The sequence below is a fragment of the Haliaeetus albicilla genome, chromosome 3 (assembly GCF_947461875.1).
Source record: "Haliaeetus albicilla chromosome 3, bHalAlb1.1, whole genome shotgun sequence".
Lineage (NCBI taxonomy): Eukaryota > Metazoa > Chordata > Aves > Accipitriformes > Accipitridae > Haliaeetus > Haliaeetus albicilla.
Window position 1 is genome coordinate 37554140 of NC_091485.1, and position 27201 is coordinate 37581340.

A 27201-nucleotide genomic window follows, 5' to 3' on the forward strand; every position below is an offset into this window, starting at 1 on the left:
CAGACATCCTTGCAGATTACAAATGCAAGGATCCTCCATATTTGAAGCACGACAAATAGTATCTTTTAGCCCACAATGACTTCCTGCATGCAGGTAAGACACATTAGACAACACAGAGCAGTCCCAAGATTTCAGCCACCCCTGCATCAAAAGGGGCAGGAAAACTTTCCTTGATGTCTTTATGAAGCGGCAGCATGTCCGGAAGAATGGAGAGGAATCTCCCAGTGCTCCAGAATTCTTAAGGAGAAAAAGTCCTAGTACAGGGAAAGTATCAGGCTCTCTTTGTTTTTATGTCAATCCTGCTACACTTCGGTATCAATCTTAAAACCCGAAATAATACTTTCTTGAGAAAAAGCAATGGGAAGAAATCCAAATACCAGGCAACATGGAAAAACAAGTCATAGAAGCATATACTGTGTTCAAATTGATAATTTTTCATTGCAGGGTGACCTTGGCAGTCAGTTACTGTACCTTTCAATAGCTAACGGTGTATAGAAAGTTTCTTACAGATAAGCCTAAGAGACGACAGGGTTGCCTTTATAGGAGGCTCATTTAACTCTAGCTCTAGACAAATGAATGAAGAGGTATATCAAGGACTCACTATTCCAATGCAAATCTGCTCATGTATGCAGAGGAATACCTGTGTTAACAATTTTAAGAAAACTGACTTGTTTGAAGAGTTACTGCCGAGAGGAGGGGAGAGGGGAGAGGGGAGAGGGGAGAGGGGAGAGGGGAGAGGGGAGAGGGGAGAGGGGAGAGGGGAGGAGAGGAGAGGAGAGGAGAGGAGAGGAGAGGAGAGGAGAGGAGAGGGGAGGAGAGGAGAGGAGAGGGGAGGAGAGGAGAGGAGAGGAGAGGAGAGGAGAGGAGAGGAGAGGAGAGGAGAAGAGAGGAAAAAGGGGGGGGTGGGGAGGCAGACCCAGCAAAACCAGTAATTTCACTGATGGCACCGCTGCAACATACCATGTAAATTATAGATGTTTGGATCGTTTCTGTTGCTACCACTATTTAATTTGGCAGTTTATTTTACAATATGTTAAAATGTTTTCCAGAAAGGCCACCCTGAACAAGACACAAGGCAGACAGATGAATCACAAAGACGTGGCTGTCTGCATTTTCATCGTTTTGCTATTTGTATTAGCACATCTTTCAGGGTTTTCTGAAGATTTAGGGAAGAAACACACGCACACACACACAGAGTTGCTGTTATTTAGATACTTTATCACTGACATGATCAATTCATACTTTGAAAGCTATAGTTAGCTATTAGATACACAAATGCCATTAAAACTCAGAGATCTAGAATTAGTCTCACAAGTCATAAACAACTTTCCTGGTTAAATCCATCTCGTTCCGAACACAGAGACATGTTTTTTACCAGTCTGTGCCAAACTGTTTAAAAAATAGTAATATCTGGCACTAATGGTAAAAATTCAAGATCTTTGACTAGTCGTAAGCAACTAAATTAGGCAATACGATAAGCTTGGTGAAGAAATCCCTGCAACATTTCTAAAACAGTATATAAAGATTCCACCAGTGACACACAAAGAATTTCTCATTTGTCTGCAATAGCTGTATAGCAACTCTAACAAAGTAATAACATTCCATTGTATACTCCTGAATACCAAAGATGTTACAAGAAAACATTGTAACATTGAGTTTAAGTAGCCAAATCAAAGCACTGAGCAGCACAATAACTGAATGCATGAGAATTTGTATTAGCAAACACTACAGGTTAGACTTGGGACAAACCAGTCAAAACATTTGTTAAGCCCCACAGAGCATCCCAAATTCACACCTCACTTATGACCTCCAACACCTTAATACCCTTCTTCCTAAGGATTACAATTAAAATGAAGAAGGAAATAATGGATAGATTCTAACACAAGAAATCAGATGATACACTACACAATTGTAAAGTCAAGAGCATAAAGCAAGCACACTGGCCAGTAGTTCAGATCAGAAATTAGAGACAGAATTTTTAGATAGATGGAAGCATCATATTTACATAAAATCCATGGTGTAAGAAAAGGAGATGTTATACCACAGCACAGCTGGGTAGCTGAGAGAGACCAGAGCGAGCATGGGCAATCCCACTTAAAGCATGAAGTGAAGTTCAATGTTCCCAAGAGCCAACAAAAGAGCTTCAGGAGGAAAAAAGTGACCTGTTTAGCTGATGAATTTCCTCTGCTCTTTATGTAAATTAAAAAGCTAACGGAGAGCCTCACCCAAAGAAAGTACACTATAAAGTAGTCTTTACAATAGAGATGAGATAAAATGTCAAACTTCATGCAAATTAACAGGCACAACTATCATTCTAGAATAGAATAGAATAATTAAATTTGGAAAAGACCTCTAAGATCATCAAGTCCAACTGTCAACCCAACACCACCATGCCCAACTAAACCATGTCCTGAAGTACCCCGTCTACGTGCTTTTTTTAATACCTCCAGGGATGGTGACTCAACCACTTCCCTGGGCAGCCTGTTCCAATGCCTGACAACCCTTTCAGTAAAGAAATTTTTCCTAATATCCAATCTAAACCTCCCCTGCCGCAGCTTGAGGCTATTTCCTCTTGTGCTATCTCCAGCCACCTGACAGAAGAGACCAGCACCCACCTCACTACAACCTCCTTTCAGGTAGTTGTAGAGAGTGATAAGGTCTCCTCCGAGCCTCCTTTTCTCCAGACTAAACAGCCCCAGCTCCCTCAGCTGCTCCTCATAAGACTTGTGCTCTAGGCGCCTCACCAGCTTTGTTGCCCTTCTCTGGACATGCTCCAGCAAGTGATACTGTTAACTAAAAAAGAAGTAATATTAGCACAAAACTGCAATTGGATAAGGACATCAGGTCAACTTGAACACATACCAAAAAACCCCCCAAATTTGAAGAAAGCTGAAAAGCCAGAAATTAATGAACGGATTAGATTAAGGGAACTTAGAAGGTCCAAAAGATGAGTAGAAGGAGTTAAAAGCTTGGCACTACATTTGCATTTTGATATATAAGGAAACTACATGGTTAAAACAGGAAAAAGTGAAATCAAACATCTTCTGGGATCTTGCAGAAGAAAGCAGGGAATGTCAGAAGACAATCTCAATCATTATTATGGAGATTAAAGAAAATTTGTCAAAGCAACAGTAGAGTTCTTTGACTTCAATCTGTGTGATGACAACATGGCCTCAGAACCAGCAGAGGTAGGATTTATTATTTTTCTAATAGAAAATAGTTTTCTGTAGATACAGATGATGCCTCTTGTTAGAAATGTGGGTTTTATATAGTGCCTAGCTTACTGGAGAACTACTCTACCACTTGTCATTAGAAATAGAAAGAAAACAGAGAGCAATTATTGCACAACTATATGATCACTGAGAATTATGTTTAAGTAAGTCCTTGCTTACGTACCGTAAGACAAAAGACAACCACACAGCAACATAATGATAGATGCCTTATCATCAGTACTCCTACAAGTAAGCATGGCTTACAAGTTAATTCATATTTTTTCAGCCACCTGTATTTCAAAAGTAGCTGGGCTGCTGCTGATCCTCACTCTTACTGGAGAGCTTCTCCACAACTACCTACTAACGCCGAAGACAATTCCAAATTTCCCATCTCATGAAATTTGAGGGAGTTAAATCTTGACAAGGTGACACGCATTTGTTCCTGTACCAAAACCATCTAATGAAGCTTTAAGTAATATTCCAGCAAGTATCCATTACTTCATTTAGCTGTTTAAAATTGATTTTCTTCCTTTAGAGAGGCCACAGTTTTTACAATAGGTTCTGCAGGCTAGCGACAAGAAGCCAAACTTTCCAGTAAAGATAATAACAAACACGTTTCCCTCTCTAAGTATCCCCAAACTGTCAAATTTTGACCTGTTTTTTGCTTCCGTACTCCAAATAAAGTAACTGGCATATTCACACAATTCTGTAAATGTCACTTTCAAAGCAGCGTCCATCAGCAGCAGTACAAAGCTTTTTTTTTTTTTTTTTTTTTTTAGGATTGATTTGACAGCTTCTAGTATATGACTTTTGAAAGCAAAAGGTAGAGTTCTATTTCTAAAAAATATTTAGTTCCACTTCTGACATTTCAGTGAATCTGAAAGCACCTACATAAACTACACTCATAACTATTTCAGACTTAATCTATTGTAAGATTACTGTCAATATTTTCTAGTGCGGAAACGTAAAAGCAGATTACTACATTCAGACAGATGCTGGCATTGTCTTCAGTGCACAGATTTTTAGATGTGCTGTCAACTTCAGTGGTTTCAGAGCTATGAGCAATGCCTTGGCAAGAAGCCACATCCTCTCCCATGAACTGCTGTGAAAGTGAATACTACAACATTTTCAAGATCTGCCTCAAACTTGAGGTTTGCATACTTCACAGTCCCAATTACTAGACATCTCAAAATTATTTCCTCATCTCATTTTCACATCCCTCCACTGTGGAAAGCTTACTGGCTGCTGTGAAGACTCTGCTCCTCTAGCTGTTCTTTTATTCGCACAGGAGTAATCATCCATTACCTCTTCCTGCAGCTGCAACTATGAAAACAGCATCAGCTTCATGCTGTAATTTCTATGGCTGTCCAATGGATTCTAACTAAGAGTTGCTGAAACTAACAAAACATTCGTCTAAATTTAAGAGGTTACATCTTCGGAGAGTGCTTAACACATTACTCATGCTGCTTCATCTCCTCATAGATAACAGTAAATAAAGAGTCCCCAGTGCAATTACACAAACCAGATATGTTTTAATACAAAGAGATAAAATTTTACTCAGACTGAAAATAAAAACCAATGGAATACTTTTTTATTAAGTCAGAGATTCAGTTTCCTGATAAATTTATTTTTCAAATGTTGACGAACCTTTAAAATGATATTTAAAATACTAACAGAACCATGTTTAATATTCAAAATCAAACCAGGGATGCATGTTCTGAATGCATTGTAATTGAAAATCTGTATTTAACATGCTTCATGCTGCATGATGATCAGAGCACCTCCAGTCCAAACAAAAAGTGCAATATAGACTCTACAGCATAGGCCAGCAATTGAAAAAGAAAGATTTAAAAAAAAAAAAGAAAATTAAAAAAACCCAAACCACTTCCATAAACATTGTAATATCATCTCTAAACTCTTTTATGCTTAAGTATGTTTGAAATCTTTTTCTCTTAATTCATCATGTTATAAGTAAACTAATCCTATATGGTTCATCCTTTAATTAATACTGTTCTCCATATTATTGCTATATTCAATACATTGATACTATATCAGTGTCGTTATATCAGATATTATTTCAGTGTCATTACCATATTTCATCACTGGAGCTCTGTGCATGTCAAGCTCAAAACCAAAGAAGCTACAAGGAGCAAACAGTCAATCTCTGGTAACAGCACTTCCTTTCTTTAGTGCAGCGTGCATGGTTGCATAGTGACTCCAGAAGTATATAGTTTTTTTCCTCTTTTAAGCATGTTCTGCTATGGTTAAAAATGCTACTGCACATAGAGCTTTCCCTAACTAAACTGTCCACACACAGTAGTTTATGAATAGTGAGATTTGGTAAGGTGTTCTTTATTGGGAAGGGGGGCGGGGGGGAGATAGCTGTCTCGAAAACCCCTCTGCTTGCATTTTTCCAAGAGTACTTCTCCTTGCTTCTACAGTTAGAGAAACCATCAGCTTAGATGCGACATCCACAATAGATCTTCTAGCTTTAGACTAGTGTTGTTAAACAGGTCAGCTTGAGGAGATACTCCAACATCTGAATTTGAACACAAGAATAACAGCGGCTTCACTAGCATCAGATACTGGGCATCCCGGTCCTAACCCCGGCTTCAGGAGGAAGAGGTCTGAGGGCACTTTCCCGGGATACCTAGAGATGCCGAGACCCGCCCCGGGCAGACGACCTGCCCGTCGCTCCCCCCAACCCTTTTGGGGAGCTTTCGAGGGGCGTCCCCACCGCCTAGGCCCGGCCACGCAAATTCCTCCTCCGCGTGAACTCCCGAGAAGGACAACGACGGAAACGCGAGGGACAGACCTCGGCCATCTGTCCCTGCGCCCGTCGTCGTCGTCCCCCTCCCCCGCGCCCAGCTCCCGCGGCGCCAGGGGAGCGCAGGCCCGCGCCGCGCCGCCGAGGGCCGGCAGCAGGGGCGGGGGGTGGCGGGGGAGGCTGCACCTCAGCCCGCCGGGAGGCGCAGGCGGAGAAGAAGGCGCAGCACCCCCTCGCTTCGCCCGGGGGCTCCCCGCCGCCGCCGCTGCCGCCGCGGCGAGGGGCGGTATCGGCCCCTGCCCCTCCCCCAGCGCCGGGGCTGCGGCCGCCGCCCCGCGGCGGTACGCCCCGCTCCGCCCCGGCAGGCTGCCCCTCGGGGAGCACCCCGCCTCTTCCCCCCAGAGCTACGGCCTCGCTCCCGCAGCGGCGCCGCTCACCTCTCTTGGAGCCGGGGCCGGGGCTGCCGCCGGCGCCTCGGGAGCTCTTGCGTGAGGCCATGGCACCTCCTGTCAGGCAGCGAGGGGCGGCGGCGGCGGCGGCGGCTGCTGCGCGCGCGGCGGTGGCGGGGCGGGGCCGCAGCGAGAGCGAGTCAGGAACCGCCGCCACCACCTGAGCCCCGCGTGCGGGAGCGCCCTGCGGCCACAGCGGCGCAGCACCCACCGCGCCGCGCCGGGACCCGGCCCCGCCCGGCCCGCCCGCTGCCAGCCAATCGCGGACCGCCCACGGGAACGAGGCGGGGCGCCTCCCGGCTCCGATTGGCGGCGGCGCGAGGAGGCGGGGCGGCGGCGGCGTGCCGGGTGCGCGTGCCCGACAGGCTCCCCGCCGCCGGCGCCTTTGAACGTGGCAGCGCGGGAGCGAGCGGCGGCCTCTCGCGAGGCTTCGGCCTCGCGGGCGGGCGCGCGCCGGGAGGGGGCAGGGCCGCCCGCGCCGCTGAGGGGCCGCGTCGTGGCGGCCGGTTTGGGCGCTTCGTCAGGAGGGAGCCGCCTCGTTCCCTTCCCTGCTCGCAGGGAAAGGGGCTCGGGCCCGGGGCAGGGGAGAGGGCGGCTGCCGGTGTGGGGCGGGACGGGACGGGAGCGAGGGCTTGTTCGGCCCCGGCGTCTTCTAGCTCGGTGAGGAAAACGAGAGCGGGAAGCGGGGAGGGTGCTCGGATGTCCCCCTGCCCGCCCGGGAGGCTCCGTGCCCGGCAGCGTGCCAGCCGGCGGCCGGGGAGGAGCGGCCGGCGATGGGGGCGGGCGAGGCCGGGCCCTCGGGGCGCCCCGGGGGTGAGGGGCCTCCCCGCCGCCCGCGCCGTGCCGGGGGTGGAACGCTTGGGAAGGTATAGCTGGGTGAGCGGGGGGGCTGCTTACTGCTAGGGAGACTGCTGAAAGCATCCTGTCCTGCTTCTTAAGCCGTCCTCCGCTGTGTGCAAGCCTTCACGACGCATCCAGTTAAACGCTCGAATCGTGGGAAGTGGCTCGTGAAGGCTTTCAGAGAGCGCCTTTTCAGCCGAGGTGGTGAAGGGGTTTCAAGTACGTTACATCAACGGATGAATTCTCAAACAAGATTTTTTGAGGCTTTGAAAGTACCTAAAATAGCCTGTGACGAAGCAAGTCTCTTTTTCACGGGAATTCAGGGTGCTTCTTGTTACTCAGTGATTGGGATGGAGACTTACTTAAATAGCAGTTTGGCATAACAGTAAAGCTCTGAAACAAAAAAGCAAAACCCACCTTTGAGTCCTGACCATAAATACAGTGTTTCAGGTCCAAATAAACAATTTTGGAAATCAGAGCCTTTGTAAGAGCGATGTGTGAAGAGAGAAGGCTTTTCCCAAAACAAAGGTTGGCACTGTGGTTCGAACCGAGTAATGATGCAATGAAGCTAACCAGAAATAATAATTTACTGAAGAGCATTAATCAGTAATTTTGAATGAGATTTGAACTTAAAGTGCTCAGTCAAGTAACAGGATGGCAGTGTGGGTACTTTAGCCAGCAGAAGTAAAAGCAACTAGTTTTGTGAACATCAAAACTAATGAAGCCTGCTTCTTGGGGTCTCTCATGTGAATTAATCGGTATCTAGTCCAGTTGAGTATCCAAAATTTTCACTTGGTTATGGCACTCTACCAAAGTCTTATTTTCACACGATGTGTAAGTACTTAATATTTTTGAGACACTCTCCTTTTGTCTAGTGAGGCTGAAACTGCCAAACAAGTTCAAAAGCTGCTAGGGAGGAGCAGATGTACTCATGACCACATACAATTTATCAGAGAAAAGCTAATGATGGATTATTAATATTTTAGCAAATTGGAAAATATAATGTAAGGAAAAAGTTGTCCTGAGGAAACAAAGAAAAAATTGATAATCTGTAACAGGGATTACTGGAAAATATAATAATTAGTAGAAAATAACTGCCTGTGTGACTATATTCTTGCAACTAGTAATTACTGTCAAGTAAGACAACAACTTTTTGTGGTTAATGTGGGATAGTTTCCTGAAGCTGTACTATAGGAAGTGGCAGTTTGATAAGAAAAGAGATACTGAGAACACTGAAGCAACTGGGTGAGCAGTGACACTTAGAAGGATATTGCTAATGATTTACTGTGAACAAAATTTTTTACCGTAAATGGACTGTAAAATTCCTTACTTCTGTTTTCATTGGCACACAGCTGCCAGCATTTTGTATTTGGTGTATTTAGTACTTGCTTGTCTGCTCTTCTGTCCACAAAGACTCTCTTGCAGGATTAATATACGCACACGGAGGTGCAAATGCTCATAGAGCAGTATTGTATCTTTATGCTGATCACTAGCCTTCTGCATGATCTTGTTACTCAGAGGTTTCTGTTGATCTTCTATAGCATCACGAAGACTTTTTCCTTCCAGACCACAGATAAACTGAATGTTAGACAAGAGGGGCTATTGTCTTCTAGTGATCAGAGAATCTTCTTCTAATATTCCTGCCTGGTATCTCTGTTCACGTACTTAAAATATGATCATCATGGACTAAGGAACCTTTCAGATGAATGTAGCAGAAAGCAGTAGGCCTGGTTTTCCTACTGGGATCACCTGAAGACAATTCAGGTACAGGCTATGTGATCTGTGTTGTGCCACTGAAGAAGCTTGGGACAGCTTGGTGTGACTTATTCAAGAGACAATAATGCTTACTTTGATTTAAATTTGCCAGGGTGATTGTTGCAGCAAATGATACAATGATCCCTTCTGATCTGAAATGTAATGAAAATTGAAGCAAATTTTTAAACTGTCATTTGGGGAAAGATGATGGAGAGAAAAGCAAACAATGTGGGTAGGTGAATGTGCATGGGAATGGCTTGTCATTTTTTAATCTGCTCAATTGTTTTAGAGCTACGTGTTTGGTACACTGTATGGGTATGCAGTAATCCACAGGAAGATAAATATCATTGTTTTTGTTTGTAGGAGGAAAAGAAACAGGGCAGTAAAAGAATGTAAAAATGAGAAAGGAGCAAGTTTGTAAGGTGAAGGCGAAGAAGAAAAGCCAGAAAAAGCAGGAGGAATAAAACAGAAGTTACGTAAAAAAGGCAAGAGGTATGAGACAGAGCTCTCAGCAGTCAGTTGGAGTCTTTCCCCTTGGATCAGGCTTATTTAAAAGAGAAAATAAAAAATGCTTCCTCTTGGCAAGACTCACGTTTACCCCCACTCCAGACTGTCCTGATTGACTGCTTGTTGAGACTACAGCTAAACTAAATTTAAATTATACTGCATACCATAAATCATTGTATTAGAAGAATGCCACCGATTAATGAGCCCTGCCTGGAAAATAAATGCATGTTTTTACTGTGCATTTTGTTTCCATAAATACCTTTGCATTAATGCAGTCACAGCTGTTTTCTGGCCTGATTTATTCAATAGCACAGTGACTCTGCTGTTTGACAGAAAGAAACACGTCCAAGGTGATAAGCAGAAGCAGCAATGAAACAATTACACAAGACGAGATTTCAGTCTCTAGTATCCTAATTTCTAAAAGAACTGCAACTATATGACCTGTCTATAGCAGGGAGAAGAGATGCTGAGTAAAAGGCATTATTATTATGAAAGAATGAGTGACATCTACCTAAAGCAACCATTAATTTAGCCCTATGTTTTTCACTTCCTATACCATAGCTGAATAAGCCATTTTAAATTCCCCTTCACCTGTGCCAAATTCAGTGCTATGGTTTTCTGAGTTTAAACTGTGTATTCTATTGACAAATTTATTTCCATTCACAGTTTTTATCTGAATTTGTCATAAAGTCATCTGTTACACTGCTAATAGGCCATGACATTTCTTGTATGAAAAAAATATAAGGAATAATTGAATGCTTAGAGGGCTCAGCCTTATTCTGTTGGTGTTCCTGAGTTATGTTATTTATGTTAATCATTCTAACTGAATTACAGCTGTCCATTAGATTATATACATTTCTCATAAATAAGTGAGTTTTAATTGATCATTAAGGGAAAGCCCATTCTCCAACTAGAGGGAAAAAGTATTTTTATGACTTAATACATTGCAATGAAAAGAGCTAGAGAATTCTCAGGATGTGACAAAAATAATATGTTAAAAACTCTATGATTGTCTAAGATTTTCAATAGAAAACTTTGTCATTTAGAATGTTAAGGTTTTTGATTGTCCAGATGGTATTTTTTTCATGTATGGTGAGTGAACTAAGCACCTTGCTAGCCAGTTGGAAAATGTGTTTCCATGAGCAGACTTTGTGTTCAAAAATGTGCCTTGGGTGAACTTAGGGCAAAGAGGGTCATGAACAGGTTTTGCTGTTTGTTTTCTGGATTATCAAGTTGACACTTGAACTGCTGATCCCCTCTCCAGTTTCTAATGGGGTTACAGGCAGTACAGAGAATCGACATCCAGCCATTTGCATTTGTCGGCCAAAATTCACTAACCACTTACGAAAAACCAGATCAGGTGTTTTGGGAAGAGGGGGAGAAAAGAGAAGGTAAAGAGTGTCTCAGTTATCCAAACCTAAACATCTGCATTGTCTGTGGTGGTGTTCCACTTCTTATAACTAGTTGAATCTGCAGCAAAGAAAGGTGTATTTAAGTTGGTTATTCTTAAGGAGGAATTCTCTCTCTTTTGTTTATTTGTCTATTTGTTTTAACAATGCTTTCATGGCAGTAGACACCTGTTACTAGATTTGTGCATTCTTACATAAACTTAGAACATTTCCTAAATAGTTGGTGATAGTGACAAATGGAAAGCAGCCATTTGTTGGAGAGGCATTCAGAAGGATGTAATTATCTGGAATATAAGGGACACAAAGAACTTAAGCCAGGTGAAGCATGTCTAGTTCAGGCAAAGCTAAAGTTGAAGTGAAGTTTGGCTTAAAATTGCTAAGGTAAAATGTAGGCTATCTATTATAAAGTCTAGGTCAAAAGCTTGTTCTCCTTGCTCTCAGCTGATTTGTATTGACCTCCCCAGTGAGTAACTCAAATAGCATTTGGCCTTTGGATCAGTAGCATGGCCTGGTAGTCTGGGATTTGTTACAGCATTCCTTGGATTCTGTGGGTCTTACTGCAGATTTTGCCAGGTCTGGTTCAGCTAAATTGATCCCTCTGAGTGTAATTACAGCTGAGAATGAAGCAAACTTCTCAGAGCAAGATTTTGCATCTGGTGATTAGATTTGGTATAAACTGTGAAGATTATTTGGAATTTAAGTGAGGCCTTTCATTGTGTCCCTATGCACCAGTGCAAGAATGTGTGGATTTGTCTCCTACAGCATGAGAGTCTCAGAAGAAAAGAGCAAACATTTCTTTGTGCACCTGTAACTGTTACTTGTAATGTGTGTTCTTAGAAGGACAATCAGAAACTAGCATCGAAAGATCTTTAAACTGGAAGTCATACCTTCCAGATGGGTTGAGAGCAACTGGTGGAGCTCAAATTGTGCAAAACACAGGCTGGCTACAGATAAAGACTACAACAAACCATGATCAGTATTATTTCAATTACCTTGTGTAAAAACAAAATCCTCATTAGAGTGGCAGCAAGAGAATGAGGCTTAGTCAGCCATTCCCAGCCATCATACCTGCTACTGAAATAAGTAAGAAAAATAAAGAGAAAGTACTTTACTGCCAGTGTACTGCCTGCTCTTTTCCAGAGACTTAAATTTTTTAGCAAAAATGTGGAAAGCATCAAAATCATCTCTAGCCTAGAACTGCATTTGGTAAAACTGCTGTATAGGCTGCAGCAAAAGTAGTGATAGTAAATGAGCTATCTGAATTGCAAAACTTGCTGATCAGAAGTTCAAGAGTTTTGTTTGTTTGTTTAAAAAAGAAAAATCTGTATTAGTCATAAATTAGGGTGTTCTTAACCTTGGAGAATATGCAGATATGAACAGAAATAGTAATGTACTTAATAGGTTGTCCTGATGGCTCATACCTTACTGCGAGTAACTTAGCAGCTTTCCAGAATCAACCTGGAATATTCGTATCAAATCAGCCACCACCCATAGCTGCTTACCCCAGATGCCATGTCTGAACTAGCCTTACTTTACCTTCAAGCTTTCTATTATAATAATTTTGTGAATTTTCCACATTAGAAAAGAAAACATTGTCCAAGGAGCAGCAGAATACACAATGCCTCAATTCCTGGAGATTTGTTTCCTTTGTTTCCCAAAACTCTCTCCCACCTCTGCTTCAGTAGCCTCCCATCTTCCACTGAGTGTTGTTATCTTCCCCGTGGGGTGTTCAGATAATGTGTACTGTCTGGTTAGTGCAGAGCTGTAAGGCTGGCATGTTCTGGCATGGCTGGCCAGCGCATACTTGCTGATTAGGCATCCTGTTGGCAAATTAAAGAACTGAGTCCTCTCTAATGAACTTTGTATCTTCTGTTATAAATAAATACCACTCAAGTTTATTTAACATATGAAGTGTACTGCACCCTTCAGAGTCTTTTGCATACCCAGTCATGCCGGAAATAAAATGGAGAAACTTCACTTAGCTGTACTTAAAATAACTTAAAAACTGAAAGCACCTGCAGGAAATAGGTAAACAATACCTAGTATTGTTATAAAAAAGCCCTATAAATGCTAGAGCTTTCCCTGTAGGAGGCCTTTTCAGTACAAAGCACTTGCTTAGGGATCCCTTGCAGCTAGTTTCAGTCTGGCTGTAGTACAGGGACAAGGCAGCCAATAAGATGAGTAGTGTTCTCTTCAAAATTACAAATTTCAGTAAACCAGAACTGATCAGATGCCAGAACCTGCTCACGCTCATGTCTTTGCAAGTGATTGTGGGGATATATCCTGCAACATGAGGTTGCACAACTCCTGAGACTTGTTCCCAGCCTCCGAAGACTACTTCTGCCAAGGGTAAACACATACACACAAAAAAAAGGGAGATGTGACTTATTACTGTAGAGACAAATTCTTAGATGTATCAGCTAGTGCTAGCATTTCTGGGACCCTCACCTGCTGGTTCATTTACAAGGCGAAAGAATATAACTAAAGGTTGCTGTTTTCATGAAGTAAACTTTATTTCTATTTCTCTCTAAGCCTATTTCACTTTTCAGTGAGACATGTAGCAGTTAAAGAAATGTAACTTAATCATAGGATCTTGGCACACTCACTACTCTATATTCATTAGGCAAGCGAATTTCAGAGTTAAAGTATTCTGTGTTTTATTCCTTTGGAGCCTGATAATATGAGTAGGACATGGACAAATCTGAGTGGAGTTGGCCTAAAACTCCCTGTATTTCATGACTCCTTTGAGATAGATCATGAACAATCTCCTGTGTGTTTTCTGTCTGGTTAGCCTTCATGTGTATGACTGTAAATTGTGTATTTGAATGCTTCTTTTTTAAGTTGTGGATTTTTAAAGTGTTCTGCAGTAGGCATTTTCTGCCAGCTCTATGCTTCCATTAGCTCTGCTTTTATTTCCCACAGGTATGTCTTTCCCTCCTACTGGATCAGAACACTTTCGAGAGTGGTTCATTTTACCATTTGTTTAAATAACCCTTAGTTTGTTTTTGTTGGTTTGGTTGGGTTTTAATTCTTCTGTGTATTTCACTGTAATTTTTATTTAAAAAACCATACTGGACTGGTAAGTTTTATACCTGTTGCACTTACTGACCAGTAAAACCCAATTTCTTGCCAAACTTCAAACTGAAAGAGCAATTGCTTCATTTATTTGGAGTAGCTAGGCACGCTAAGTCTTGTTTAAGTGCAGCCTAACTTGAGAAAACACTTGGCTGTACTGAACATTCAGTGCAGCAATATGTACACTTACTGTATTATTAGTCTTGTCCCTCCTCAGTGGGGAGAGGGGGATACATATTTGGTAGTTGAAAGAATAAAGTCTGTGACATAGAAATGTGTGATTTCTTTTGCTTGATGTGACACAGCCAAAGGAGGCAGAGCAGGCAACTTTTTTCCAGAAAAAAAGGTGCTTTATTTATCTGTTATTCTCTGTGATATTATCAGAGAGGACATTTATTGCCCCTGTTGAAATTTGCAAACAAACTGGAAGCAATGTCTTTGACTAAATGCATGTAATTAATTTTTGCTGTGATGAAATACGTAAATATTAAAAATATTATGGGTGTGTGTATTAAGCAGTCTGAACTAGGGAGGAACAAAGGCTAAGTCCAAAAACCAACCAAGGTGGGGAGTGGGAACCAGAGGTGTTTGATTTGAATGGAATGGGAACAGGAAGCCAGAATACACGTGTTTCTTAAAAGCCTATTTGCAGAAGGTTCCTGTGGAACGTTGGGTTGCCAGCTGTCAGTTCTACCTGGCAGGTATAAGCAAGTACCTTCCTTTGGGGAGCAGGTAGTAATAATTCACCTTACAATTTGAGTATCCTGTAGGTGTGGTGGTCATGATAGTGTGTGTATCCTGTATAGTGTGTAGATTATGAGGAGAGACTTTGCAGTGGAAGTGCACCGTCATCCTAATGAAAAGTTTTCTGCTTTGTGGATATAGAAAACCAGTTGTATTGGAGAGTTTTCATTCACTCTTAAAAATTCATATGACTGTGAACTTCAGGACTGTTCCTTTTTTCATCTGATTAGTCAAGCTGGTCAAGTTTAAGACTAAATCCAGGAAGACTGACATTTAAAATAGCAAGTTAAAAAAAAATAAAAAGGACTTCAAGCAGAATCTGTCAACGTTACACATGCTAAAGTTACTTCATTTTCGAGGGCCTTCAGCTTCCCTTCCCTTGCTTTGTATGGAATGGAGGCAGGGTGCCAAGTTCTGTATATTATACAGTCAAGAATAGAAGACTGGCATTCAGAGCATGAGTGGGACCCAGCTCCACAAGCTGACAGATGCCTGTCATTTGTCTCACATCTGACTTTCCGTATCGATTAAAGTTATTGTTTCTCATCACTTAAGATGCTGACTTCATTTGCCCATATGTTAAATTTTACAATAAGCGCTGGTGTACTTTCTTCCATGCTCTGCCGCCTTCTTCACATTCTATGTTAAAACACTTTTGCCCACAAAAAAAATTAACCCATGGTGAAGAATGGTGCACTGTAATTAATAGGATGGTAATGTTTCCTAGTATTCCCTGACCGTCCATATGTTGTCCTCTAAGCTGCCTTACAGTATGAGTTCCTTTGCGGGAGGAGCCCATCTTTTATTGTAACTGTATAGTTCCTGTTGTTCTTGGCTGCTACAGCAATATGAGTGAGAAATAAGTGAATGGAGTAATGCCAGCGACAGAATCTGGCCTGTGTTGTTGCTCCTGTGTTTCCTACATGAAATTCATAAGCATAGTTCCTGTAATGGCTCCAAGATAGTATCCAGTGGCACATAGAGCTGGATCATACCAACTGTAATTTTCCTGGGTTCAGTAAAACCTTACTGATTTACCTCTGTAAAGTCTCTGTCCATAGTTTGTAGCCTTCAAATGATGTTAGCTCTTTTGAAATGTACTCTCCTGTGGTGTCTAAGAGAAAACTACCATTAAATCTTCCTTTAGGTTAAGGATGCTTTTTCCTCAAAGTTCTTACTATGTGTTTCTCTAATGCAAACTGAAACTCATTTGTTAGTGGTAAAATTTCCACTGATTTCCATTTGCAAAGTCAGTCTTTATATTTCTGAGTTTATCAGGCCATTACTTTCCTTGTAATAAACTGTTTTACAAATTGTGCCATTATCTGTTGCCAATAGGTGGAAGGTGATGTGTGAAGGTCCAGTTACACTGCACTGTGAGAATTAAATGCAGATGTACAGGAAGATGGTATTGTGAGCCTACAACACCTATCACAACACATTAACTGAACTAGTCAAGTGTAGAGCCTAATGTTGAAAAGAAGATACCTTATTTCAAGAACCTGTTTGCTTTACTCATGACTGGGTACTAAAATGGCATGAATGTTAATTTAGAAAAACAGCCTGTGAACCTTTTGCATGCTGGTACATTTGGAACAAAGTATTTTATTAACGGAAAGGTATTCGGACTTTGGAATGGAGCAGAGAAGGATGGGGATGCAGGGAACGAATAGACAAGGAAAGGTGATAAGAACAGAGTTAGGGAATTTTATGTGCTTAGGTGGGTGAACCTGATCCAAACAAAATTTTATTTGCTTAAACGCAAATATACATTACTAAATGGATTTAATTGTTCTTAATTACATTTTCACAAAGTCTAAGGGTAAGTTGGAATTTGGGCATCATATGGAAGTTACCAGAAGAATACAAGGTAGCAGAGAGTTCCTAACTCCAACAACTTGCTCTGCATGGGGAGGACAGGTGCTAAGAACTAAGAAAAGAAGTAGAACATACCCACACCCAAGATTAATGTAATGCTAGCAAACACAGTGTGTCCAACAGGATCTTGGGGGAGAGTTGGTTGTTGTTTGAAAGGGGAAAATACTGAGATGTTTAAGGGAGTGTGGGAGCCAAAGAAGTGGAATCTGACAAATCCACATGCAGTGAAATTGAAGAGAAACTTAGGTTGATGGCACTGTGCTTAGTTAATCCAAACAAGTATTAATGAGCATTTAATATTCCATTAGACAAATAGACCCATCAAGCCCATCTGTGGCCTGGCTGCAGGGTATTGCAATGAAAAAAAATAAGACAGGTATTTGTCTGCCTACTCCAGAAGTCCATGGTGTTTCTCATTATAATTTCATGTCACAAATTAGTGCAGCCTAGTGGTGGTGGGTTAGCCCCACAAGCAGAGCTGAGTCTGTGTTTTGAACCCCTATTTATATAGGTCCTCCACTTGTAGTATCCAAGCATAGACCAGCTAAGGCTGTTCCTCATAGTAGGCTGTCATCTCCACTTGGATTAATGAAGAACGGAAGAGGGAGATAGAGCAGCGTGAATGTAATGCAGTGACAGAAATGGGCTGAGGTATCCCGTCAGGGAGGGTGTAGGATCTCGGTCTTTGTGAAAGCAGGTAAGGCTCTGAAGTTTTATTTCTGTGGGAGGGGAAATGATGTTTGCATCTCCACCTGGAAGACCATTCCATTCTTGCTCCATGGGGAAAAACCGCACAGAGGTCAAGTCAAACAAAAAAGTTCCTTTGCATGCTTGGAGTGTCTGTCTTCAGACGGGTCTGCCCACTTTCAGCTTTGCTTCATCCCAGGATCCTGTGGTGAAGGAGGGGTATCTTAGGACATAGAGCACGTTGCCTTCAGTGATCAAATGCTTAATGATTCCTAGCACTCTGAAAGCAAGTCTCTCTGCTGCCACCTTCACATCATCTTTCAATGCAGCGCACTCCAGTCTCTCACTTTAGTCCTCCCCTGCACTCTTGCCTGAGTGTTATCAATATTTTCTGTCATTACAGAATCTCATTACTCTTCTGCTAAATAAGTAGACAAAAGCTGGCTGATAGAGTTTAAACGAATCAGCCTATTTGACAGTTAACCTGCCTGACTGACACTGAGCTGACGCGGGTTAATTGTCAAAAAAGCTGATACACTTAAACTGTATCAACCACCTTTTATTTGCTTGTTCAGTGAATGTGAGCTTGCCTTTGTGGAACTATTGTTACTGATAAGGAACACTGTGTTTCCAGGGTTTTTTAGTCCTGTTATATGAGTAGCAATGTACCTGTTGGGAGGAATCTGGGAGTGTGCCCCTTCAGTTCTGCTCCTTCCTATTTTAATGTTTCCTTGGTTGTTAAGAATCATCTTCTTTCACTAACAAAATTGATTCACCTGTTAGTTGTGGTCACTTTCTCTTTCCAGAACGCGGTGTGTGTTTATTTATTTCAGGTCCTCTTTGTAATTTGATTTAAATGTTCTATTGAGGAAAAAGGAAAAGGAGGAAAAACTTGTCACTGATATGTCCACTTTGTTGTTAGTACAGCACAACATTGTTCAGAGCATAGTCTTGAAAATTGTTCTCCTTCCTTTCTCTAGCTATCCATAGCTATTTTGTTCACATCATTCAAAAGGCAGCGTATAAATACCATCCTTGAGTTTGTGCAGTATATAATAGGTCAGGCTCAAACATAGTTTGTAAGTAATCCTGATGTATGTGTTTGTATGTGGTGGTTTTGTGTGTGGGTATATATATGTGTGTGTATATATTTGTGTATTAAAGTCTTTCTATAAACAGACTATTGATAAACATTTTCTCATAGATATTCACAAGTTTTTCAGGTGATGGTGAAGTACTCATTTTGACTTACAGATAAATACATATGCCAAGGTGTGTCTTTGAATGTATCCCATCCCATGCTAGCGTATACTGCCAAAGGAGGAACTTGACTTAAGGCATTATTGGGTTAAGAATTGGGTGGCTGAAGTATTTTCCTTTTTTTTTTTCCCTACCAAGATGTATAAAATATCTGAGAATCCTAGACTGATTGTGAAGCTGGCCTTTCTGCTCACCCCTGTGACTGTGAGTAGCTGGATTTTTAATGGGGGTTGCCAGTGGCAATACGAAAGCTACGGGAAGTTGGAGGGTCTGTTTACTTTATGTCGTTACTGAATTATCTGATTTGGTCTGAGGAGTATTTATTACCTTGTTTATGTATTCTGGGTAGCTTTTAAAAGATTATCGGTGATTGAAGGGTGGCTTTTAAATCATGTTATCTAGTAAGTAAAATCCAATTAAATTATGTAAGAACTATATACGCACAAGTTATAGTCAAGAAAGTCTTTCATATTTTTTCTATGTTTGAATAACTTTATGATCCTGATCTTATTTGCTTGAGTGTAAAGCCATGCAATTTTATTTTGTATAACGTGCTCATTTGCAGTGTCTGGTGGACCATGAAAATAAATTGGAAGCAAACCATTTAATGTAAATGAAATGACCTTGGAAGGCATCTGCATATTGAAGTATGTAATAGGACTGTTTTCTTTTTCACCGAGGAAGCACATAATAGTAAAAAGATAAGAGAATAGGATTTGGTATACAGAGTCAGTTTTGTTGTGTTCCTAATCCAGAAATGCTGATAAACTTCTACTCAAGGAAAAGGTTAAAAAACACACATCAAAGTCTGTGATACACAGAGCCAGCTGCTCAGGTCTACACATGTGAGGAACATTCCTTTCTAATCTTTGTAGGTGATCAGGTTATGCCCTGACATGGGACCCTGGCGTGCTCATATTACCTTAAGCTGGCTCAACAAGTGACCGTTGTTGATTTGCCAACTAATCATCCAGCCCCTTAAAAAATCTTGCAATCCATATGTGGTATATTCGTGTTGTAGGGAATGTAAAGTTACTAATATAAATCCCTCTTATGTTAAATGGGATGTCCTTTAGTTTGAAAGGTGATTCATTACTTCTAATTCCACAAAACAGAAGACTGTTTTCATGAGGAACTTCATAATTTTCTGGAAATGTAACTTTTTTCCCCCAGAGAGATTCTACTGTTCATTTTTTTTTGCTGTAGGAAAATCTTGGTATTCCACTGGCTTTATTTCTGGACTTTGCTCCTGTTAAGCATTTACTTATTTTAAACTGAAATAACTGAAAGAACTCTAAATGTTTTCAATAGGCTTGTATTTTAATATGTTTAATCCTTCTGGACAGAAACATCAGAGCTGGGAGAGAAGATTAGCTGTTGGGCACCAGAGGTACTGTGTCTAACATAATTTACATAAATTAATGTGTTGTTTATTCCTAGTTCCACACAGTACTGTTTTCTTGCTGCTTTAGATATTCTGGCTAGGTTAATATTTTGTACTAATGACAGGACAAATACAATTTTTTTCCTTTATTTCAGGGTTAGAGAGTCATCCTGACTTAACAGGCAGGGAATTGTGAATTGAGAATAGTATTTCAGTTTGACAGGATGACCTCCAAAGTTCCCTTCCAACCAAAATTTTTCTGTCATTTTTAGTGAAGGGTATGGAGTTCTGTCCAAGAAACCACAAAAGCCTCTCTGAATAAACAAGAGCAACCCAATGGTAGCAGTCTAGTCTAGCAGTCTAGTCTAGCATTCTTCTTCTGAATCCTTCATCTGGAGGACAGAAGGTGTGGTCCGTGGGTCTGGAGGATCTGTTTTGGTCCATGGGATTCTGCGGGCTTGGACTGGTGTGGGCCCAGGGTGAACTTGTGGCAGTTACTGCAGCAGAAAAGGGACTTTTATTATCAGGCTCAGGAAGACGAGTTGTAGTTGCCCTATGGTAATGGTGAGCTGATTTGCAGGAAGGGTAGTCTGAAGTGTAGTTGTCCTGCAGTGCAGAGAGTGAATGCTTTCTCTTACCCGAACACACAGTACAAACCTGAACAACACAGACCAGGCAGCTATGGCAGAGTTCATGTCACAGAAATTAGTCATGTCAGAGCACACTGGAGCAGAACTGTGTGATACATATGTTGCTGGACTGAAACATGTGAAAAAAGAGCCAACCTGAGGTAATGACTCAGTGGACCCATGGGCACAATTCTTTTGTGGCTAAATTGTAGCTCAGTAAACCAGATAGTATTAGGAATGCTTTTATGACCATACTTCTGTTACACAGAAGATTTTGCTCCTTTTATTGAGTGTATGGCTCATAAATGTGCACATTTAATAGAAATATGATTGTGTGCCTTCTTTCCTCACTCCTCTTTTCCTTAAGTGCTGCCATCTCTCATTTTTCCAGGGGCTGGATAAGGCAGAAACTTGGTAAATGTGATTAATAGACAAGCTAACCTAGCAAACTTTAATGCAAGATATGATTGGGAAAAGGAGAAAATTTAATTGGCCATGGAATACAGAGATCCTCTAGCTGAGCCAAACTGATAGGTGTGGATAGCGAAGGTGTGGCTGTACTGCTTTTACACTAAAGCTGGCCTGCTCAAGACACTTCAGATGGCTCTGCCTCCAACAATGTGGTCGACCCACAACCTAGATAGTATAAGTCACCAGAGACATTCTGAACAGCAGGCAAGCAAATGTGTGGGTACACGGTCACAAAGATTATCAGGATTTGTGAGTAAAGAAAAAGTGAACAGGTAGATGGTTTAGCTTCTCAAATCCAGAAGCACAATTCTGAGTGGGGACATGAGTCTTTCTTCATTTAGAAGAGAACCTCTAGCAGATTGCACCTCATCTTTATTGTTCTAGCACTTGTATGAATGATATTTATATGCTCTATCTTTTGTTCACCCAAGTATCGTATTTGTATTTTTAATTGCTGTTGTGTGACTGGGATAGATGAAGGAATTTCTGGGGAAAAGTTTTATAATCTGTCCTGCATAGGAATTAGAGTACCATCATGATCACAGTTGTGATCACAATGCGCACAGACTTTCACTGAGCTCCTGGTATATCTTGTGTTTCTTCGCCTTGAAGGTACAAAGCAGATCGTTGTGTAAGATGTGACACAGTGATGTTATAGATAACATGCAATCCCAATAGGATTGGGACAGGGTAGACTTTCTCAAGTGTTGTATGACCATAGCACCCGTATAAACAAAGAGTAGCTCTGGGAAGACAGTTATTGGAGCAACACGGAGATTTGGGGCTGCTCACACCTGTAAAAGCAGCCTGTAGGCAATATTCAGAAGGCTGTTGTAAATGACAACAGTTCCTAGCTGACTGTCAGTGTAACTAAGCACCAAAGAGTGATCCCTGGTTTTGTGCCAAAATAAAGCAGATACGGATTGAGATCATGCAAGGAAATGTGAAAGATCTATAAAAGACGTCATCACAGAAGATCTGTACAGTACTACCTGCACATATCCCTGCTCACTCAGCCAATGTATTTAAAAATCTCATCTTTTTTGAGAGTCTGCTTTAGTCTGATAGTCTTTTTTGAAAGACTATTTTGAGTACCTATACTGTCCAAAAAAAAGACTACTGTTGTAGTCTCGTGTTTTGTGTCAGTAGAAGGGTTTTAAATGGGGTTGTTATATGCATAGGGATAAAGCCAGGTTCTTTTCTGAGGTATAACTATCTATGTGATGCTTAGGTTGGAGAGTCATTTTGTACTTCTTCAGACCTTGGCTGAGATCAGAGGGGACATCTGCTTAGTGAGAAGTGGCATAAAGTGCAGAGATGCAGTCTGACCTGGTAGGTTCACAACTACAGTTCAGCATTTCACAGACTTAGCAGCTCAGTTTTGAAGACAGCATGTGTATAAATGAGCTTAGCACAGCTCCTGAGCTAATGAGCTCTGACTCTTGCTACTGCACAATAACTGGGGCACAGAGCTGCACTAATGCAGCTTTGTTGCTCCATGGCCTGGAGCTGGCTCATCGTTCTCAGATTTCTATGCAACGTGCTGGCCCCACACCGTGTTCAGCACAGTCAGATCCCGTTGAGGTCTGTCTGCACCTATCAGCACAGAGTGATTTGGGAGGTTGTTTTTAGTGTCCTTTGACTGAGTCCCAGATGAGTCTGGTTGTTCTGCTCTTTAGAGCTCCTCTGGTAACTTTTGGACAATAAATGGGGTGTTCTTCAGGCTTGTGATTTACCAACATTTGGTAAAGAATAAAATTGCTTTGTTCTAGAGAAAGTTGAGTTGAAGACACCTTACTGGATTCTGAAACAGTGACAAAAGCTGGTTTAAACTACTGGGGTTAGTTTGGGGGTTGGTTTGGGTTTTGGTTTGGGGTGGGGGGTTTGGGGGTTGGGTTGGTTGGTGGGTTTTTTTGGTCTTTCAACTCTATTATCAGATGTGTGAATATGCCATTTTGGCAAGGTGTCATTTTCCAGTTCATTGCTTTGGAATGCCATGTGAGAAATGTGCATTCGCGTTACAAACGGCTTTAATGGGTAATTGGATAAATGCAATTTAATGAGAGAAATGAAATTTTAAAAATCCATGTTTATGTAATTCAACTGTCAAGAAATTACCCTTATGCTATAGCATAACATTAAGGGAGACAAAATAAAATAATGGGATGAATAAATTACCATGTACTGAACATTTGTGTTAGATCTGCTCTTTCTTCTTTCCAGTTGTGGCTGTTAGTAATGCTTTTGCAAGAAAAGGAAATCACGATGGGGCAAATGAAAGTTTAAAAGAGATTTCCATTTTGCTTCAGTCCAGATTTTGACAATGGCCTCTTTGCTAGGAGTGGCCAAGTTGTCTCCTGTCTGGGACTCAGAACCCCGATGCTCAGATGCCCAAGTCAATCGTGTACACAACTTGACCCACAGCAGAGAGTCCTGAGGACTTCTGATGTTGCTAAAGATGTTATGTGGATATGTTCAGACTTCTGCTTAAGAATGATGTCTATGTTTCTCTTAAGAAACATGGAAAATATTCTTGGACTTCCTGGGGATTAGAAAAAGGAGGAGGCTTGGATTAATTTTGCCTGACTTTGGTGATCTGGGTTGCTTACATTCAAAGACAGAAAAAGACACTTGTCAGAAGGCAGAAGGTTTTATCTGAGACGATGATGAGTGGAGCTGCCTGCCTACATGGACTGGCAATGGGGAGGCTCTGATAGAGGAAGGTATTTGTCAGTCTGCATGATTGCTTTTGGCTTTCAAATTTAGAAGATGTTTTTGATTTCTGTTTGATCCTAAGAATGTTCTTTCACTGCTGTTAATTAAACATTAACTCATCTCTTTTCCTGAGGCAATGTTTCCAGATTTATTTCTGTTTTGTGTAATGGCAGTCCTTTTGACTGGTGTTTTGGGATTTGTACTAAGGCCTACTAAGTGGAAATGTGTGAATCAAAAAGCCAGCTTTCATACCTTAGAAATGGAAACAGACTTGTATCTCTTACAGGCTGAGAGCAGAGTGGGTTTTGCAACAGCCTCTTGAGGGACTGATATAGTACCCCACTATATGGGAGACTGTTGACAGTGCCCAGGTTGCACCCTATAACTCTGTCCTGGTGTGAAACTCTCCTTTATGTGATTACTGGTTGCCGTTCCCAAAACTAATAACATGAGTTAGTTTGAGCTTAGATCTGATGTACATAACTAAGAACTTTTAACAGACTGCTTGTATTCTTCACAGGGCAGGCACTGAAATCCATTGAGTTTGCATTCACAGGTGCATTCTCTGTCATTCTGCAATAAAAATCTATATGTAATATAAAACAGTGTTTAATCTAGCACCTCTTTTTTCCCTTCAAGGAATTTTAACATCTCATCTACTCTCAAGCATGTCACTGAGACCCGAGTCACCACCCAGTGAATTAGTCTATCTTTTGACTCTATGGCAACAAATAAGTCCTATTTATTCTAGCTGAGCATGTATTTACATTTTAGGACACCTACATAGTACTGCTCACTTTTTTAATAAGAGTAGGGTTGAAATGTTATTTATTTTGGAAAAAGAAAACTATCTTGCTCAAGACTATTGATCATGAGCTTTTATATATATATTAGTATGAAAGCCTTTAGGATTGGTTAACATAAATATTCACCTTCACTGCTGAGAAGATGTGGAGCTTGGAGAAATACATAAAAGCATTATATTGTTATTAAACAGTCCCTAAAAGCAAAAGGGGAATTAACTGATTTGCTTTTCATGGTCTGTTTAAAAAAATGTCAAAACACTGTAATGCAAGTTATATCTTTCTCCATACAAAGCTGTTTTTTCTAGTAAGGGCAGAATTATTTTTTGTTATTTTCAAAAACATGTTAGAAGTTATTATTGTCTTTGTATCCTAATTATTAGATATGTTGCACATATCCAACACTTCTTTTGTGTTAATTTTTCAGTTTATACTAGTTACTTGATTTTGAAGTTTTTGAAAGTAATTATAACCATGCTGGTTTTCTGCTGTGAGTATGTTTTTTGTCTCTAATGAAGAGAAACGAATAATTCAAATTTTAAAAGTTGCACATTTGGACATTTGCAATTATAATTCCATAACCCACTCATTTATTTTCTATTCAAACTATTCCAGAGTAGGGGTTAGAAAACTTCCTGAAGATTCTCAGATGAGATTTCTACCCAACAGTTATACTCAATTTGAGGTAGAGGAAACGTGTGATTCCCTCTGTGTGGGTTTAAGCTCCTGCTGAGTGCAGCGAGGTTGCAGACTTCGTAGTTCCTGAAGTTGGTTCCAGAAGCATAACTGTGGCGTGGTTCCTCCCCAGGTTCAGTGGATCGGTAAGAGTCTCCCACCACCTTGGGGAGGAAGCAAACACTGAGTGAAATGTTGGTGAGGCCTTGCTGTTGAAGCAGAGAGACCATAACACCATGACTGTAACAGTAGTGTACTGCTGCAGTCGTGTAGTGCAACACCGCAGCATTAATCAGAAAGCACAAATTTCAGTGATAGTTCTGACAAAAATCTCCATCCAGGTCTTCCTGCCTCTCCTAAACAAGCAGCACCAAGGGGAAAGAGTGCTCCCGGCTCCTGCTGAGTGATTCAGCCTTTTTCAGTGTCTGTCCTCAGTGCTATGTAGGCAGAAAGCTCATTAGTGTGTGTCTTTTTGTAGCATTGTTTGTCCTTTTCCCAGTGGTATAAGTAACATGCTGCTGCTTCCATGACTTTTACCAATCCTCAATCAATGCTTAAGTTTAAAACTGCCTACGCTGTCCTCAATAGGGGCAAATTATTATGCAGTGATATAGTGAAATTAAAACCCAATAGCACTTTTGGAATAATACCCTGTTAGGACTGCTTAGTTCAGAATACAAATACATTCTCGGGTTCAGTGTTTGGTTATTACAGAAAAGCTAGCTGTTGCAAAATGGCTTTTAATGCAGCATCTGGTTTTGGTGGAGCTTGCTGAGTGTTGCCGGTCCAAAGGGACTGTGGCTGCAGCCTTCTGGGAGGGAGTGTAGCTTTACCCTCATTTCACAATATTTTCTTTGGAAGTTCATAGCACCCAACTGACCCTGTCATTCACCTGTGCTGGTATTCCCCTATCCCTTCTTAAAAACAGCTTCTTGTTCTACTAATTATTACCAGTCTATTTTGGGAAATACTATCTCCTCCTTTGATTTTTTTGATGGCAGTTGAAATTGTTAAAATTTTCTCTATTTTTTTCTTTTTTTTTTTTTTTTTTAAATCCTGTGAATGTCATTATTGACACAGATGAAGACAGCAATTTAGGAAATACATTGTAGCAGTTTTCAGGTATACTGTATCCTTCCTGGGGATTGAATTGCTCAGTCACTAGAATAGAAATTTTGTATTAGACTTGATTACAGAGGACTAGAGCTAGTGAAATTCTCCTGGCTCCTGGCACCCTGGATGAAAGGATGTGGGAGTCCTGGAGAAACCCCCACAATTAGACAATATTGTCAGTCACTGGATATTTGAAGTTGTTTGTGACATGGAAACATTTCTGCTTTATTCTTACCCTTGAATGGAGGTTCTTTCAATATCATGTAGAGATAGTTGCATAGTGCAAAAATATGATAACCTTAATAGACTGAAGACAGAAGGACTGTAATTGTAAGGGCTGTTAACCTAGACATTTTTACAAGACTGTCAAATTGTACAATAACAACTATGTTATGAACTAGGATGAGGGGTAAACAGCTAAAACTTTAATACAATTGACAAGCATTTAAAATAAATATTAAAACTGAAAATGCATTAACCATCTGAAATCTATATAATACTTTGAAAATGTAATATGGTTTTCAATGTCATGTGCTTGACACAGTATATGGTATTCCTCAGGAGAAAAATTCCTGACCAGTCAAGCACATACCAAGGGAGAGATGTGTAAGACTATTTCAACGGTGTGCTATTTTTGCAATATACTACAAAGCTGCTTCTCACAAACACTCAGGTTTCACTGTATTCACGTGAGTTTTGCAAACCTGATTCTACGAGCACTCCGTACTTTGAGTGTCATGTCCTATGTTTGCGGATTTGACTTTAATCTGCTAGTATCTTTGAAATTTTACTAGTCCACAGTGGTTAAAAAAATACCGTCTCCCAGTT

The 27201-nt window shown here is 41.0% G+C and overlaps 1 protein-coding gene across 7 annotated transcripts in view; it reads right to left on the minus strand.

Annotated features, from left to right (window-relative positions):
- ASPH (aspartate beta-hydroxylase) overlaps positions 1-6691 on the minus strand; it is a 120397-nt gene extending 113706 nt beyond the window's left edge. For 3 of the 7 annotated variants that reach the window (XM_069779414.1, XM_069779411.1, XM_069779410.1), the window contains exon 1: positions 6417-6690. In XM_069779414.1, coding sequence (XP_069635515.1) covers positions 6417-6477 — 61 coding nt within the window. In that variant the 5' untranslated portion in view covers positions 6478-6690. Of the gene's footprint in view, positions 1-6416 lie in introns of all 7 variants that reach the window. The other 4 variants (XM_069779405.1, XM_069779406.1, XM_069779415.1 and 1 more) reach the window with 4 other exon arrangements.
- Positions 6692-27201: the final 20510 nt, after the last annotated feature.